The sequence below is a fragment of the Vicugna pacos genome, chromosome 33 (assembly GCF_048564905.1).
Source record: "Vicugna pacos chromosome 33, VicPac4, whole genome shotgun sequence".
Taxonomy (NCBI): domain Eukaryota; kingdom Metazoa; phylum Chordata; class Mammalia; order Artiodactyla; family Camelidae; genus Vicugna; species Vicugna pacos.
In genome coordinates, this window is record NC_133019.1 from 19470773 (window position 1) to 19485105 (window position 14333).

The window sequence follows — 14333 nt, forward strand, 5'->3', positions numbered from 1 at the left end:
TTTTGAAAACCTCACCTCAGATGAGTAGTTATTTAGAAGCTGTTGTGACAATCCCAGAAGACAGCGATCCAGTGATTCCTTGAGATTCTGGTGGACAGAAAACCCTACACTGGATTGGTGCTTTTCTATACCATGCTCTTCCACAATGGTTAAAAAATCCATCTTGTCAAAAGTCGTCTGAAGAAACAGTTTTTCAGCTTCTGAGAATGAAGGTTCTTCCGTACTTTTTTCATGCTGCTCACTTCAAAAAAGTAAGATTTTTAATTTATAAAATCAAATTACCTAATATTTCATCTTCATATAACAGCAATCGATTACAAATGAAAACATTAACTTAGCATCTATGTTATTCAAAGACTATTTATATAATTAGTGAATCATTCTTTTATTTTATTTTATTATAATTTTTTTATTTGGGGGGAGGTAATTAGGTTTTTTTGTTTGTTTGTTTGTTTACTTAAGTGGTGGGACTGGGGATTGAACCCAGGACCTAATGCATACTAAGTACACACTCTACCACGGAGCTATACCCTCCTCCCGAATTATTGTTTTAAATGCTTCTCTTCTTTGGACTTGTATAAGTAGTTGTATGCTTCAGCAGCAAATTTTACTAATAGATGCACAAAAGAAGTAAAAGTTACAATCTCAAAGGCAAATTCAGAAAGTATTAGAAAAATTAACACCAGCTATGAACACTAAGAATAACGTTATCTGAAAACTTTCCCTTTTGCACCACTGATTTCTCCAGAATATAGATTTTTTTTATCTTATGCCTTCCTGACATAGATTAGGAATCTTCGTGCCAATGAGCCATTTTCAGTCACAGCAATAAACATAAGCCTCCTGAGTTAATCAAATAAAATGAGGTTTTCAGATTCACTCGTTTTCCCTGTCCTCAATCACCATTAGTTATCATTAGTTTTTAAGCCTAACAAATAATCAGACTTTACTTGACATATAAAATTGGGTCACATCTTTAAAAAAAAAAAACTCATTTCACATGATTTTTATGTTCTTAATTTCCCATCATAACCATTTTATTTCTTCTATTGGCAAATGTCACATTATATTATACAACATTAAACATAAAAAATTATAGAATATAAATTACAATCATTAATTAAAAGAGCCTTTTCCCTGACTAACAGCTATGATTTTTTAAATTGACTAATTCAGTTCATAATTTTTATTATGCAGATACTACCCTGCTAAAATTATTATCTTTGTAATTAAAGCTATACCTTAAAATAACCCAGAACTCTGTTAGATAACATACCATTCTGGCACACTTTGGAAAAAGTTCATTGCATCCTTACAATTTTTCATAGTGAGACTCACAAGAATTTTCTCCAGGGCAAGATGAGGAAAATCACTATAAAGGAAAGTAAAAATCTTTACTTAGAAAACCAAAAGCCATTTAAAGCATTCTCTAAACTTAAATGTCCATGCTTAGCTATAAATATTGACCTCTAAAATTTGGATCCAAAATTAAAACTGCTTTCATCTGTACTGAATTTCTTAACATCTGAAAAAAGAATTTAAGGGGCGTACATTTTATGTAACTATCATCTTCAGTACTTCCTAGGATTTAGAAGGATCATATCCAAGGTTTAAAGATTATAAACAATTATGAAATTAAGGTACAAGCATGAGGATTAAGAAGTCTGCCCTCCAAGCACTCAGTTCTAAGTACAGACTGTGGAAAGGTAAAGTGGGCAAGCTGCTCCCCATCTGAGTGCGTAAGTCCCATTTTATCTTCTTTTCATCTCTTCCCCTAATTAATTTAATATATTTCACCCAGAAAATACTCTCATTATGATTCCAGGATATACCTGAGATGGATATACATTCAGATGGACCTATTTATAGAAGGTCACAAAGAAACACATCAGTGCTTAAAAAACTACATGCATATTCTTCATGCACATCCCACTTATTCTCACTGTCTAGGCAGAAAGACAAAAACAGACTAAAATAACCTAGACAAGATCCAAGTACAAAGACACTGTGAAAGGGGGTATGGTTTACTATTTACAGCTAGTTCTGGGAAATCTTGCATGATCACTGTAAAATAAAGCCATCTAGTATCAAAAAAGAAATGGAGGGCACCTTATAAAAACAAACAAAAAAACCAGCAGCATGCTAATGAACTCAAACTACCTGTGAAGAATTGGAGGCAGCTCTGTACTGTCTTCAAAGTCTTCCTCTAACTGACAGAATAAAAGCCATTTCATCATCAATTCTTTTGAAGAAAAATTTCTGTTTACATCACATATATTCTTCTCCATTCCTGTTTTTACTGTTTCTGGGGCTACACAGGTGGTCAATGCCAAAGTCAAACAGCATACTGCAGAACTACAGCAAAACAAAGGACAACTGTTGTTAAAAGTAAACTTTTTGAGGGACAGAGGCCTTGTTTGTCTTATTTACCACTATGCTGCCAATGCTTAGGACAGTGCCTGGCACATGACAGACAAATAGTAAGCTTCTGCAGACTAAATGAACACAAAACAATTATTAAAGAAAGTCTGACTGTATTGGAGAAAATTCTTAATTAAGAACTATCTCTTACATAACAGTATGCAGTACTAAAAAAAAATAAAGTCTGCAAAGATAAGAACAAGCAAGCAATTATTAATTGTCAATTACAAATAAAAGGAATTTAAACACTTAATTCTTTAAAATTAGTCTTAGTGCTCTCTTCACATGTGAAACTAAATTCCTATTTACTTATTAAGACTTCCTGGACAAAAAACCAAAAGCATCTGAAATAGAATTTAACATATCTTCAATGAAGTTACAAAATTACAAAAATCAGGATAAAACAAATATACATGCTGCAAAACATAATACAATCCATCGTAAATTTACCGTGAAGGTTTGCAGGCTGATCCAGTGAATAATTTCCAGAATTCTCTGTCAACTTCAACTAAATTGCCTCGAATTATGGCTCCAAGTAAGCCAAAGTTTTCAGCTTGTATTTGTTCAGAACTTATACCACGAAGGGTAATAGACCAAATTTTAATCCAGAGTTTCAATAAATCTGACTTTTGTGAGCTTCCGAGGTCCAAGAATGGGTAGCTAAAATAACATTTTTTAATCCTTTCAACCCTGAGTTTTATCACTCCATGCTTGCATAAATTCCTCCAATTATTTGGACTTATAGTATTAAAAATCATTATATATAGTAGAAATTAGAGTTAGAACTCAACTTTTATCTCACCATATTCACACCAAACCCATGCAACAATAACATATTAAGCCAAGTAATAGCACTTACTTTTATTTGCACATTTGATGAAGTATTTGACCAAGCTACTGATTTCTTGCATCTTTTTCTGCCTGGTGGCTTGTGTCGAGGCTGATACATTTGGTTTTGCTGTTTTCAAACATTCTGTTTCTTTCTGAATATATTTCTGTAGAAATCTTCAAGAAAATGAAACAATTTCAGAAACTCATTAAGTACTTAAATTATTATAACAGTTTCAAAAAGTCCTTTGTGTCATCGTAAAGAGCATCTTTTAAACCACGTTGCTTCAATCAAGGTACCAGCTAAACAAAACAACTAAATTTCTCTTTTAAGGTCTAAGCACTCAACACCAATTTAAAGTCTGGACTGCAAAGCTCTTAATTTATAACCTCCATGATTTTCTATTGCTTTAATGCATGTTTTTTCATTTTACCATTAAAAGCTTGCAATGCTATCTGGGGTTCTCAATTCTTTCTCACCTCTTTCTGCTGTTCTGTGTACATGACCTACCTATTTCCTAGGTGTTGGTAATGTTTTTAGCCTTTAAATGAAGCCTGCTTAGAAAATATTCATCATTAGTTAGGAATGCCAGGTGTCTATTTGGCCTACCTGATCAGCTAGGCAAAACAGTTTTTGTCTTTAGATAATAACTGTATTTATGGTATCTGAAATAAACTAAGTAACCAGAGGAAAAGAAGTATGTATGTTTCACACTATCCACAATGAAATCTGCAACAGTCTATCTAGTACCAAATAAAAGCTAAAAAATAAAATAGATTATCTGTTCTAAATACTCTAGAGCAAGTAAATATTAGTATTTCCCCTTGATTGAAAATGTTCAGGCTTCTCAGTATTCTGTATTAATTTAAAATATTTTATTCATCTTTCCTGTCTTATAAGGTATTTCTAGTTATAAATGAACTTCATAGTTAAAACTTACATCTTAGTGTAAAAAGCATCAATTCTCTTTGCTATTCCAATACAGCAACAAATTGTATCTTTCCAATGCCTGAGTTTTGTTTTTTTACTGTATCCATATGGAATCACTCTAAAATTCCTTTTTACTTTTTTATTATAGTTTAACATATAGCAGTTTCTTAGAGCAGTATTTAAAGATGTCAAAGTAATAATAAAGGACTTATGATAACTTAATTTTATTCTCTAATTTGAAATAAAGTCTTATGAATGAACTGATATGAAAGAAATTCTCTCTAATCTTGAGTGAGATATGTCTAAGACATTTTATTGAACAAATGATCTAAAAATGTTTAACTTTTTCCATATGAACATCCTTTAAAAATTACATTTCAGTTAAATATTAAGCACCAATTTCATTGCAATGCACAATGGTAGATAGGGAGCAAAGATAAATTAGACCTACTTACACACAAAAAATACACAACAGAAATAAAAATGAAAGAGGAAAAAAATTAGAAAGGAATACCTAAAAACAGCATCCCAATTCAAGTATTTGCCTTGTTTGGAATCTGAATGCCGATCTAAATGTTGAATGGTTTCAGGATCCTGAATCAGGCGCTTAAATTTCTCAACCTCTTTCTGAAAATGAAAAAAAACAAACAAAAAAACCAAAAAAAAAAATAATGAGTTACAGATCACACACTTCTTTCAAGAAAAGATTAAATTTAAGTAATTTACTACCCTTCGTTCTGTAGCTCTATCATGCTCTAGTTGACGGCAGCAAATAAGCAGATCATTAAGTGCTAGACTCATGGTTCAGAATTTCAGAAACACATCATTGTCTGTAAAAAAAAAAAAAAAAAAAAAAGGAAAATTATCTCAGACTGTGGTATTAACATATAGTTAGATCTAAACATATAACCAGAGGTATACTGTAATGTACAATGATTTTTCTTAATATTTCCAAAATATTAACAGAACATATCAAAACAAAGCTTTAACATTCAAAATATCAACTACACAAGTTCAAATGGGAGATATGCGGCTCAATAGGGAAAAGAAGAACTTGGAATTTTTTTTTCTAAATCAACAAATGTGTGTTGAATGTGTTGCAGGATAAAAGTAAAAAATGCATAATTTATTTTATTGTTCTGAGATCTCTTCTAAGAAATATAACTTTTTTATTGTGTTTTTTTTTAAACTGAAGTATAGTCAGTTTACAATGTTGTGTTATTTTCTGGTGTACAGCATAGTGATTCAGTTAAACATTATATATATTCCTTTTCATATTCTTTTTCTTTATAGGCTATTAGAAGGTATAGTTCCCTAGCTATACAGTAGGACACTGTTGGTTGTCTACTTTATATACAGCAGTTAGTATCTGCAAATCCTAAACTCCCAGTTTACCACTTCCCACCCCTTTCCCCCTCTGGTAATCATAAGTTTGTTTTCTATGTCTGTGTATCTGGCTCTGTTTTGTAGATAAGTTCATTTGTGTCTAATTTATTTAGATTCCACATTTAAGTGATATCATATGGTATTTTTCTTTCTCTTTCTAGCTCAGCTTCACTTAGTATGACAATCTCCATGTCCGTCTAGAAACATGACATTTAAATTGAAACACAAAAGATGAATAGAACACAGCCAGGCAAAGAATAAGGAAAAGAGCACTTCAGGATGTAACACTGACTGAACTATTTAAATGCAACCTTTCTTATATGTAGTGACTTGTCATTTTGCTGAACCAAAAACTTAAATTGCTTATGATTTAGAACTGATATGCAGGAGGTTATCAGAGCTAGTAAGCCTTGCCTAGCACTTACATCTCAACTGAATTCATGGTTCTCACTTAATATACGAAAGTCCGAGGAAAATGATACTGTTATAAAAAGAGATGAAGGAAATTGTATGCTATAGTGATATCCCTTGCAAATGTCAAACATCCACTATATTTTCTTACTCCTTAATGCCATTACACTAGCCCTCCTCCTTTTAGGTTTTCTGATATAATTACACCTTCCTTTGATAATTTTTTTTTAAATCTTTCAAGGAAAGCATTTTGTGTTAGTATTTCTGAGTCTTTTCACCAAAAAAGCTTCGTTACTATAAACGTTTATAAACGGTATACATATGTATGTCTACTATAACTACACTACATATGTATCTCAGGAGGAAAAACGGTGAGCAAAGTCCTTTTCCCACCCATCCACATAAATTCTACTCAGTCTTTCAAAATCAAGTATGTTTCTCTGCCCCTGCTCAATCTCACAGAATCTTAAAATTGGGTGGAACTGAGAGACCACGTGCCAGCTTCCTACAAAGGGAGAAATCTCTGCTGCAAAATTATAGCCCTCTCTTTAAACACTCTCAGAACAAACTACCTAATAAGACTACCTATTTTATTGGCAGATAGCTCTAATTCTCTTCCCCATTTATATTCAATAGTTATTCTAACTGCTTTATTCCTCTCACACCCTCCTTTACTATGCTGTAAAATACAGGTTGTTATTTGCCTGGTAGCCTTTCTCATCCCATTGTATACCTCTTGAAGGCAAAGACCATCGTTTTCATTTTCCCATTCCTTATAGTTTTACCTAAGACTCCTCCCTCCTGGCTCAATCTTAGTTTAAAGCCCTCTTGAGTCAATAAGGAAAATAAAGTTGGGATTCTAACCAGTGAAAACACCTTAGCAATGATCCAAAGATCCATAAAAGCTGGCACCTTTATCCCTAAATATGTTATCTATAACGTGGAAAAAGATGCATGTTTACTAAACTTGTGACACTTCGAGAAGTGTTAGCCCTAAACGTTTTTTTTAAGCTGTGGCTTTTCTTAACTTGCTTTTCCTCCTATCCGTTTCTCAGAGATTGATTACTTTCAAGAAAATAAAACAATTCAGCATTACCTACATAAACAGGAAATGTTCATTCACTGATCCATACAGCAGTACTCACTGGGCAGCTACTGTGTTCGAGGTACTCTGTTAGGGGTAGGAAGACCTAATCCTACCCTCATGGAGTCATAACGAGGGAGAGTGACAATAAACAAGTACACTGATAAATCAATGCATAATTCCAAATTGCGACATATGACCCAAAGGAAGCAAATATGCAATAACAGTGGAGAGGGTCATTTTTATAAATTATCAAGGAACATGTATCAGAGGAGATTACAATAAAGCTAAGATCTGAATGAACTAGTGCCAATCACAGAAAGAGCTAGAGGACCAAAATCTTAAAGAAGACTAGCATAGCCAAAGGGTCTTAAGGAAAAACTCAAAGTATGTTGGAGGAACTGATCGACGACCAAAGGAACTAGAGAGCAGTTAACTAGGGTAAGAGAGTCACCAGATGAAGTTGAATTCAATTAATACATTAATTCACAACCATCCAGGTTCCACTCCCAATATGCAACTGGTGTGATACATATTTCCTCAGTAACAGCCTCTGAATTGGTAAATCCATTGTTCCTTTTCAGATTTCAATCAAGTTGATTCCTCTGCAGAATTTGACAACAATGCTTATATCCCATTTTCCTGGATCTAATTCTGCCTTTGGCGTGCCATTCTTTTCTAGTGGTAAGAATGTGGGCTCTGTAGTTATATTGCAGTAATTCATATCGTGGTCCTGCCACTTGTAAGTTGTACAACCTTGGGCATGTTAGCTAATTTCTCTAACCCTTGGTTTTCTCAATGATAAAACGAAAAACAAGACCTGAACTGAACTAGAACTTCAAAGAGTTATTGTAAGGATTCGTGAACCTGTTTAACACAGTACCTGAGACATAGCAAATGCTCAAAAAATGTTAGCAATTACGGTTATTCCCTTCCTTTGTGTTTCACAAGTCTCTTTTGCTGGGTTCTTTTCCCACCACATCTGAAAGAGCATCCTTGTCTCCTTACTTCTTATTCTATGTTCTCCCAGTATGATCTCATCCATTCCTATGACTTCAACATGTTGAAAATGCCGAAAACTATTTCAGGCAATGCCATACCGCACTCCTGAGCTTCAGGAACCTTCTACACTTAGCGCCTTTATATGCATCCTGTCTGGAAGGCTCCTACCATTCTCCAGGGCAATTTAACGCTGCAAGGTCTCAGCGCAAACTGGATTGTCCCAGGCTGAACTTCCACAGAACCTTATTCACTCCTTCATCATCACAGTACTCTTCTATCACATTATCACTCTGAATTGCAACAGTCTTTTTATCTATCTGTACCTGGTAAAAACAGCAGCGAACGCTCTTCAGTGCTCACCCCAAGACAAGGCCACCACAAGGAAGATGGTACGGCGAGGTCGCACAGCTGGCTGATAGAATTCCAACTTTGGGAGTGTGCGTCCAGAGTCCAGGCTCTTAACCACGAGACTGCAATTTCAACCTCAAAAAAAATTGCTCGCTGATCACTATTTGAGGGGAGACAAAGATGATTAGTCAGAGCTATCTAGTTAAATCTGGTGACAGGGCAAGGGGATGCGCAGGTAGGTTCAATTCTGGCCATTCAGAAAAAGGTTCAAGGCTAAATCCGCGAGGGGCACGAAGAAAGGGCGGGAGAGGGCGACGAGGACCGGGGCTGGGCAAGCCGGGGTGAGGAGAGGAGTGACGGACCACTCTGGAGGAGTGCGCCTGGGGGCGAGGACAGAAGGGCTCAGACACGACTCAATTCCCCAGCGCAAAGGCCACTGCGTTGCTTCCGCGCCCCTTCCGCTGGACTCGGACTGACAAAGTGGAATCTCCGGAGGCGGCGGCGGCTGCCTCAGCCTAAAGCCGCGCTCCACTCGCCTCCTCGGCCGCCCGACTGGCAGGTCCACGCGCTATTCCCGCTCCGGGTCAAACCTGGCGTGACCGCGCAGCGTCTGTCTCGCGAGGAAGCAGTAAAGCTGATGGGCCCCCCAAGACACCATCTGCCCATGCGCACGAACAGCGCACGCTCTCCGCCACCTGCCCTCGCTCCCCAAAACATCGGGGCGGTCTGAGCAAATGAGCCTGCGCCCTGCCCGCCAATGGCGTGCGACCCTGCGTCCGCCGCTTGCCCCACCGGCGTTCTCGCCCCGCCTCCTCGCCCCCTTCAGCCCCACCCCTCAAATGTCAGGCCGGATGTGACGACTGTTCCGAGGAGACCGGAGGCGGGTTTCATTTCGGCGCCTTTCTCTCTCCCGCGGAAGCGATTGGCTGGCGTGGAGCGAAAGGGGCGGGACAAATTGCCGCGGGTTCAGTGCCGCCGCTGGAACCGTGAGATGCGGCGCAGGAGCTGTCGCTGCGTTGGCTTTTACATGAGTCTCGTCTCTTACTGCGGCTCCTTCTGCGGCTTCGATCATGTTGTTGCCTTCGGACGTGGCGCGGCTGGTACTGGGTAAGTGCGGACGCGGGAGGGAGGGATACTGGGCCAGGCTGAGCAGGACGGAAGGACCTTTGCGGCCCAAAGGCTTTACCAGGGTAGGGAAGCTTCGGGGTTTTGCCTCCCCGCCTGCAAGTTCACACTGGCGGTGCGTCTTCTTCATTCGGAGGCTCGGGCAATTTAAGGTTCTTTGTACGTGGACGCCCCTGTCCTCCGAGGCTGCGGGGCGAGGGGAGACTGAAGAGAAGCTCGCGGTGGAACACCTGAGGCCCGGATTCGGAGGGAGAGTCAGGCCTGCACACTTAACTGGGACCCCTTCAGGAGAGTTTCCTGCGTGATGGACGGGCTGCGTCTTCTTCAGCCTTGGGCGCACTTTCCCTTGTCAGAGCTGGGGCCAAATTAGGAAAAAATAAGGACTTCCTCAGCCACCCAGCTTTGTAGAAGGACCTTCTTGTCGCCCTTCTCGTAACTCGTTCTTAAAACTACGAATTTGGGACAAATGAGGTGATCTTCTCTCTCCCCACCCTACCGCAAGAAGTCGTCCGTTGTAGAGGTTTGAAACGCTAATTGCATACTTTAAAACAGAAGCAGTTCCGGTTCTTTTGATTAGCAAGAATTTTCACAGGGGAAATGCCGTCCAATTGAACATTTTCTAGTCCTGGTTAGCTTTTCCTCAGTTTGGAAAGAGTTAGTTCCACGGTCATTTGTCAGCATGTATTGTCTGTGTGGGAAACGGGTTTTGTTGTTTGTCCACTGAAAGAATAAAGAGGATTGTACTGCTGGGAATGAGAGCCACGTAAAGCTCAGAACCCGAGCCAGTGATTTACAGACATATGTGAATGGTAAATGGTAAACATCTGTGATGAAACTTCCCCTGGTATCCATGGCCATTACTACCATTATTTCATTGTCAGAAAAACCTATTTGTCTTATGTTTTTTTAAGTACTCAGCCCTGTTCAAAAAAATGGCTTTTGTACACAGGCTCTTGATAAGCACATTTTGTAGACAACATTAGAGGGTAATGGTTTCACCACCTGTTTTTGGAGAAAATAATGATTTCCGTTTAAATTAATATTTTGTTAATGTTCTGTTAATCTTTTTAATCTTTTGCTCGCTTTATCAGAACTGAATATCAATAGTTAACCTACATCTATATCGGAGAAAAAGCTGGCTATCTTGTAATTATTGTATTAATTAGGCTTATATGTAAACAGATCCAAAGTAGACTTTCACAAAGTTCACGGTAACACTGACATGCTTAATTTCTCCCTCCATGCAGATTGCTCAAGAATTTTTGAGTTTTGACTGTTTGGTAATCCAGTTGAGTTTCAGTAACTGTAGTCTCCAACAGGGTTTCTCACCCTCAGCGCTGTTGACATTTAAGGCCATTTATTTATTTATGCAATTAAAGCCATCTATTACAGGGAGCTGTCCTGTGCATTGTGGAATGTTTAGCAGCATCCCTGGCCTCTATGCATTAGATACAAGTAGGACCCCAAACCCCACTCCCACCCAGTAGTGACAACAACAGCAAAAAAATGTCCAGGTATTGCCAGTATGTTCCCTGGAGGGCAAAAACCACTGGTCTTAAGAAATCAGAATGATTTTCTAACTGGAGTCATTTACACCAAACTTATGAATATTTATTCTCCACAAAACAGCTGCTCTCCTAGATGTCCTTTTTTTTTTAATGGATAGAAACTACAGAGCTATTGTTTCTTATCCTAAAATTCTTGTTTGTCATTCACATTGTAATTTTCATTGCCACGAATCCTAGTAATGTGCCTCCCATTTACTTCTCTTTTGGACTGTTGTCATGGCTTCTCATATAGTCTTCAAATTCATATTATTAACTGTTAGAAAAATCTGTCTAAAGAATTCACACTATTCCTCCTTTTCTGAAAGTTGAAAAAGTTGTGCACTACCAAAAATTTCAAGTTGTGCAAAAGAATATAATATCCAAAAAAACCCCAAATCTCACACGCATCCTACAGCTTCTTTCATTTAGCATTATCGTATCAGCAGAGATCTGTGATGGCGAAACTTAATGGCTTAAAACATTAACAGTTTTATTATCTGTTTATTATTCTTCTCCTGTCAGTCCCCTCCCAATCTTCAGCCGTTCTCATCGTTGGCCCCTTTTCTTCATTATGTTCTTTCAGCAAACCTTTGGGTGCTTAGTATGTTCCAGGCACTATGCCAAATGCTAAGAATAGAGAAGTTCTCCCCTTAGAGTTTACATAATTAGGTTTTTTTACCCTTACCCATACACACCAAAACACTTTCCTAGACCCTGCCTCACATTTTGTCTAGTGCTCTATGTTGCCCTTTCACAAGTCAAATTTATAAAAAGAACAATGAGTTCTCCTTAGTTACTCTGCTTCCTCACTTACCTTTCACTCTTCAACATACTGCACTGACTTTTGTACCTCACTACTCCCCTTAAACAGCCCTTGCTACTCAGCTCCATCCAGCTGTTGCCTTGCTGGAATTCCTTTAAATTCTTATGCCAAAATACATCAAAGCATTGTTTGTTGCCCCTGGGCCACCAGTTTTGTTTTTATCAGTGTGTCGTACACTATACTCTGTGGAACTGATCCTGCCGACCTCTCCTGCTTGATCTCAGCTCAACATCTGCCCTCTGCTCCCAGCATACCAAACTGCTTGCAGTTTCTCCAAATATTCTTTTTATGTATTCTTTCCCCTCTGCCTGCAGTGTTTTTCTGCATTTTCCTAGTACACTTGAATTCAAGGTTCAGGTCAAATGTAATCACTGAAACTTTTCCCAACAGGTACAGTTAGTACTTTTATCCTTAAATGCTCCCATGGCTTTGTAGATTACTTCTGTCATACCCTTACCATGTTTTATTATAGCTGTGTGTTTACATACTTTTTTTTGGTAAAATAAAACAATGGAATTTTACCATTTTAGCCACTTTTACAGTTTTGTGGCATTAAGTAAAGTCACTTTGTTCTGTAACCATCACCATCATTCACCTGTAGAACTTCATCTTCTCAAAATTGAAACTTACCTTTTTGTCCTATTCAGTATTCTTAATCTGGGGTTAATAGACAGGCTTCAAGAGTTCTGAGAGCGCCCAGACTATCTGTAAAGGTTTATGTGCAGGTGGAGCATTTGTTATGGGTAAAGTATCCAGAACTTTCTTTAGATTACTAAGTAGGTTTTTTTCCTTTCTGTGTGAGTCAGCATCCGTTCAGGAAAACTGAAACTAATCTGTGTATTTAACATGGAGGGATTTAATGAGGGAATTGGTTACACTGGTGATATAAAAGCTAATAAGACAAGCAACTTACATGAGCCAGTTCAGAGGGTAGCAACAGTAGGAAGCCACTGTGATAATCAGGAGGACAAGGAGAGATGAAGCAACCCAGAGGCTTGTTTCACTGTGGGGAAGCTGGAAGGTAGACTTGTCTCATGATGGAGCAGTATTAGAGGAGACTCTACCAGGGCAAAGACGAAATGGGAGGGAAGAAACGTGGCTCCTTCTGATTGCCTTCCCACTGGTGCTTCCCATTGATCGAACCCAGCCAGAAGCTAGCTGATGAGTAGGCTAGGAAATTGCCTGCATGGGGTTTGGTTTCCTGTCCTACAGTGCAGAGCAGGGGAAGGAGAAAGAATAGATTTCAAGGCAAACAGCCAGGACCAACATACTTCTGAAAGCTGAAGAGCCATTGGTCCTATTCACCTTTATATCAACAAGACATGGGTATTTACTAAATATTTACAGAAGTGTTGCTGTGATCATGGCTTTCCCCTTTGTTTGCAGAATAATACGTCATTTATTCAGATTCTGTTTATTCATATTCTGGTATTGATTCATAGTAATATAATGTCATTGCTGGCATTTGCAGAGTTTTATGATCCTTACGCATTCTGTTTTTTCAGTTGTATCTCCAGCTGTTCTCTGTCATATACCTTGTGCTTCATCCAGACCAGGCGTGTTCTCCATACATGCTCCGTATATGCTTTACATCAGCTTCATTGGGATTCCCCACTCTTTCAAGACTCATCCCTTCCTTAAAACATGCATAATATTCCCCAAGACTGTTAATACTGTCCCTAGCCCCTATGAAGTAGGTCCGGTTGTCTTACAGCCTTTGCTTTGCGTTGTAGTTGTTTGAATATATATCATCCGGGTCCTTGTAGATCATAGCTTCTTTATAGAGATGAGATTTTGTCTTTGTTCTTTGTGAATATAGTAAGATAAGGCACTGAAAGTTAAGTCTTCCCAAGAATTATTTACATTTTTTTAAAGATCATTAAACTGTTGATATTTCTAATGAATTATTAGAATATGTGAAGGAAATGCTTTTATGTAAGGGGATTTGCTATCTCTTGCTTTCATCATCAGACACCTCTCTACCTTTCCCTCTCTATAAACAGAAATAAGAGAGTGCAGGCTCTTGGCATCCCAATTCCTAAAATTCAAAAAACGCTAGATGCAGTTAGGTTTTGTCTTTTCTTCTCTTTTTCAATTATATTTCCCCTTCAATCTGTTTTGTTGCTCATTACTACTTCCATTGAAAAACAAGCAGAAGACAATATTATATAAAAGAAAAAAGGAAATTCAGGCATGCTTTCTTACCTATTTGCAGATTGTTGTAAGTTTATACAAAAGGCATAGTTATTTTATTCTAGAAGTTTTCTCTTAAGGAATAAAAAGGAGAAACAACTTAAAACTAATTTGATTGAAGAGTAACTATTTGTATTATTATTGTAATAAGAGATCATTTGTCCTTATTTTGTATTTTCGTTGTAATGGTTTAGACTTAGAATAACGTGTACTTAAAATTTCTCCTGTTCTGAT

The 14333-nt window shown here is 37.8% G+C and overlaps 2 protein-coding genes across 10 annotated transcripts in view; one reads left to right on the forward strand and one right to left on the reverse strand.

Moving 5' to 3' along the window:
* Nucleotides 1–9120, reverse strand: part of LOC116277740 (serine-protein kinase ATM-like) — a 99020-nt gene extending 89900 nt beyond the window's left edge. The window contains exons 1-8 of the mRNA XM_072953810.1: nt 8387–9120; nt 4910–5010; nt 4695–4807; nt 3264–3426; nt 2872–3047; nt 2161–2355; nt 1277–1372; nt 16–241 (exon numbers count right to left, since the gene is read on the reverse strand). Coding sequence (XP_072809911.1) covers nt 16–241; nt 1277–1372; nt 2161–2355; nt 2872–3047; nt 3264–3426; nt 4695–4807; nt 4910–4981 — 1041 coding nt within the window. The 5' untranslated portion in view covers nt 4982–5010; nt 8387–9120. The remainder of the gene's footprint in view (nt 1–15; nt 242–1276; nt 1373–2160; nt 2356–2871; nt 3048–3263; nt 3427–4694; nt 4808–4909; nt 5011–8386) is intronic.
* Nucleotides 1–14333, forward strand: part of C33H11orf65 (chromosome 33 C11orf65 homolog) — a 258094-nt gene that overhangs the window by 176333 nt on the left and 67428 nt on the right. The window contains exon 1 of one of the 9 annotated variants that reach the window (XM_072953898.1): nt 9355–9518. The exons of 7 other annotated variants lie outside the window; for them this stretch is intronic. In XM_072953898.1, the coding sequence (XP_072809999.1) occupies nt 9482–9518 (37 nt within the window). In that variant the 5' untranslated portion in view covers nt 9355–9481. Of the gene's footprint in view, nt 1–9354; nt 9519–14333 lie in introns of those variants that run through there. One more of the 9 variants, XM_072953895.1, reaches the window with a different exon arrangement.